The sequence below is a fragment of the Pelodiscus sinensis genome, chromosome 19, assembly GCF_052426305.1.
Source record: "Pelodiscus sinensis isolate ZL-2025 chromosome 19, ASM5242630v1, whole genome shotgun sequence".
NCBI classification, from domain to species: Eukaryota; Metazoa; Chordata; order Testudines; family Trionychidae; genus Pelodiscus; species Pelodiscus sinensis.
Window position 1 is genome coordinate 1,920,001 of NC_143070.1, and position 2,500 is coordinate 1,922,500.

Below are 2,500 nucleotides of genomic sequence, written 5' to 3' on the forward strand. Positions count from 1 at the left end.
TGTGGGGATAGATAGATAGAGGGGGTGTGGGGCGATAGATAGATCGAGGTGCTGTCTGGGGATAGACGGAGGGACGATGGAGCCAGTTTGGGGGACAGACGGACCAGTGGATGCCGTGGGGAGGGCAGGCTGCCGACGACCGCACACTACGAATTGTGCCTGTTCCCCGCAGCGGGGGAGTCTCCGTTTCCAGCGCGGGTGGCGACTCCGGTTTGAGGCTGCCTTGGGGGAGGCAGAGGCTGGGACAGACCCCGGATCAGCCCCCTGTTCTGTGCCTGCCCTCGGCCCCACGGCTCAGCCGGCGCCCAGGCAGGAGAGCGGGTCCCCTTGGGCCAGGCCCGGCCTGCCCGCGGCTGACTCCCGGCTGTGCCGTCTCTCCGCCAGGCTGCTGGGCGCAGGAGGTCCGGGTCTCCCAGCCCGGCTCCGTGCGGGCCCCCGAGGGCGGCTCCGTCACCCTGCCCTGCCGGTACAACAGCAGCCGGCCGGCGGCGCTGGGCAGTTACCGCTGGGTGAAGGAGGAGGCGGGCGCCCGGCTGGAGGTGAGCGACGCCACCCTGCAGTTCCGGGGCCGGGTGAACGGCACCCCCAGCCGCAGCTTCCTGCAGGACCGGCGAGCGGACGTGCGGCTCCGCGACCTCAGGCCCTACGACGCCGGGACCTACCGGTGCCGGGTGAAGATCCCCACGGTGGGAGAGGGGGAGGGGAACGGGACCCGGCTCCTGGTGGTGAAAGCGGGTGAGTCCGGGGCAGCCCAGGAGGCCTGGGTTCCCTGCGGGGTCTGTGAAGGGAGTAGGGGCTAGTGGTTAGAGCAGGGAGGGGCTGGAAGCAGGACGCCTGGGTTCTCTCCTTGGCTCTGGGAGGGGAGTGGGGATTAGTGGTGAGAGCAGGGAGGGGTGCTGGGAGCCAGGACTCCTGGGTTCTCCCCAGCTCTGGGAGGAGAGCGGGGACTAGTGGTTAGAGCAGGAGGGCTGGGAGCCAGGACTCCTGGGTTCTCCCTGGCTCTGGGAGGGTAGTGGGGACTAGTGGTTAGAGCAGGCTGGCTGGAAGCCAGGACTCCTGGTTTTTCTCCTGGCTCTGGGAGGGGAGCGGGGATTAGTGGTGAGGGCAGGGAGGGGTGCTGGGAGCCAGGACTCCTGGTTTTTCTCCTGGCTCTGGGAGGGGAGTGGGGACTAGTGGTTAGAGAAGGGGCGGCTGGGAGCCAGGATGCCTGAGTTCTCTCCAGCTCTGGGAGGGTAGTGGGGACTAGTGGTTAGAGCAGGCTGGCTGGAAGCCAGGACTCCTGGTTTTTCTCCTGGCTCTGGGAGGGGAGTGGGGACTAGTGGTTAGAGAAGGGGGGGCTGGGAGCCAGGATGCCTGAGTTCTCTCTCCAGCCACATGGTACAAATTTCCCAGACTCCCCTCCAGCACCCGCGGACGGGTGGCCTGACGGGTTTGTCCTCTTGTGGCTTTTCCTGCGCGGGCTGATCTGCACCTTCGGCCTCGCCCTCACCGTCGCCGGCACCAGCCTCTTCTACGTGTGCCAAGGTGAGCGAGAAACCCCCAGCTGGTGCCCCACGCCAGCCCTGCCCCCCAGCCCTTCCGTTGCCCTTCACTCCCGCCCTGCAGCCCTGCCCCCCATCTCTGCCCCTCAGCCCATGTTCCTGTTAATAGTGCTCTCCTTGTGCGGAATAAATTTTGTTATGTGCACCGAGGTCTGTGTGCATGTGCACCGCCTGTACACACACAAACGCTGTTGGGCGCACTCTGCTGATAGGCTGGGTGGGCTTTGACTCTCCCCTGGCTCCCCGGGTCTGTCCCTCTCGCCCCCCCAGGACTGGTGCTGCGGGGCAGGAGGGGGAGTAGATTTCAGATGTTTCCCTGGGGGCCCGGTGTGGGAGAAGCCATGGCGAGCCCTGCTCGTCTCTCTCTCTCTCTCGCCCCTTTCCCACCCCAGGGTCCCGGAGGAGGCAGCGACGCGCCCGACAGATTCAGCGCAAGCCCCAGCCGGCGATGTGAGGACGGAACAAGGACGCGGGCACGTCTCCTGCTCTAACCACTAGCCCCTCCTCCCCTCCCGGAGCCGACCTCAGGAGTCCTGGCTCTCGGCCCAGCCGCACTAACCACTGGCAGAATAAACTCCGATTCTGCTGGAAACGGAACTCTCTTCCCTCGGCACCGCTCCGTGCCCCCTCCCCATCCCTTCCATGACATAGTGTAGGTCCTACAGTAATGCCTGGCACAGCTGCCCAAGGATCACACAGGTGGTGGGGAGGGCTAGCATGGATGACGGGGACCCACAAACACACACAAGGGTGTGGAGTAGGAGGGGGCTGGGTGCCAGGGCTCCTGGCTTCTCTCCCGGCTCTGGGTGGGGAGCGGGGACTAGTGGTTAGAGCAGGTGGGGGTGTCTGGGAGCCAGGACTCCTGGGGTCTCTCCCGGCTCTGGGTGGGGAGCGGGGACTAGTGGTTAGAGCAGGTGGGGGTGTCTGGGAGCCAGGACTCCTGGGGTCTCTCCTGGCTC

General features: G+C 66.1%; 1 protein-coding gene across 2 annotated transcripts in view; it reads left to right on the forward strand.

Moving 5' to 3' along the window:
• NCR3 (natural cytotoxicity triggering receptor 3) overlaps positions 1–2,314 on the forward strand; it is a 22,719-nt gene extending 20,405 nt beyond the window's left edge. For both annotated transcript variants that reach the window (XM_075918299.2, XM_075918306.2), the window contains exons 2-4: positions 385–735; positions 1,393–1,524; positions 1,934–2,314. In XM_075918299.2, coding sequence (XP_075774414.2) covers positions 385–735; positions 1,393–1,524; positions 1,934–1,995 — 545 coding nt within the window. In that variant the 3' untranslated portion in view covers positions 1,996–2,314. The remainder of the gene's footprint in view (positions 1–384; positions 736–1,392; positions 1,525–1,933) is intronic.
• Positions 2,315–2,500: the final 186 nt, after the last annotated feature.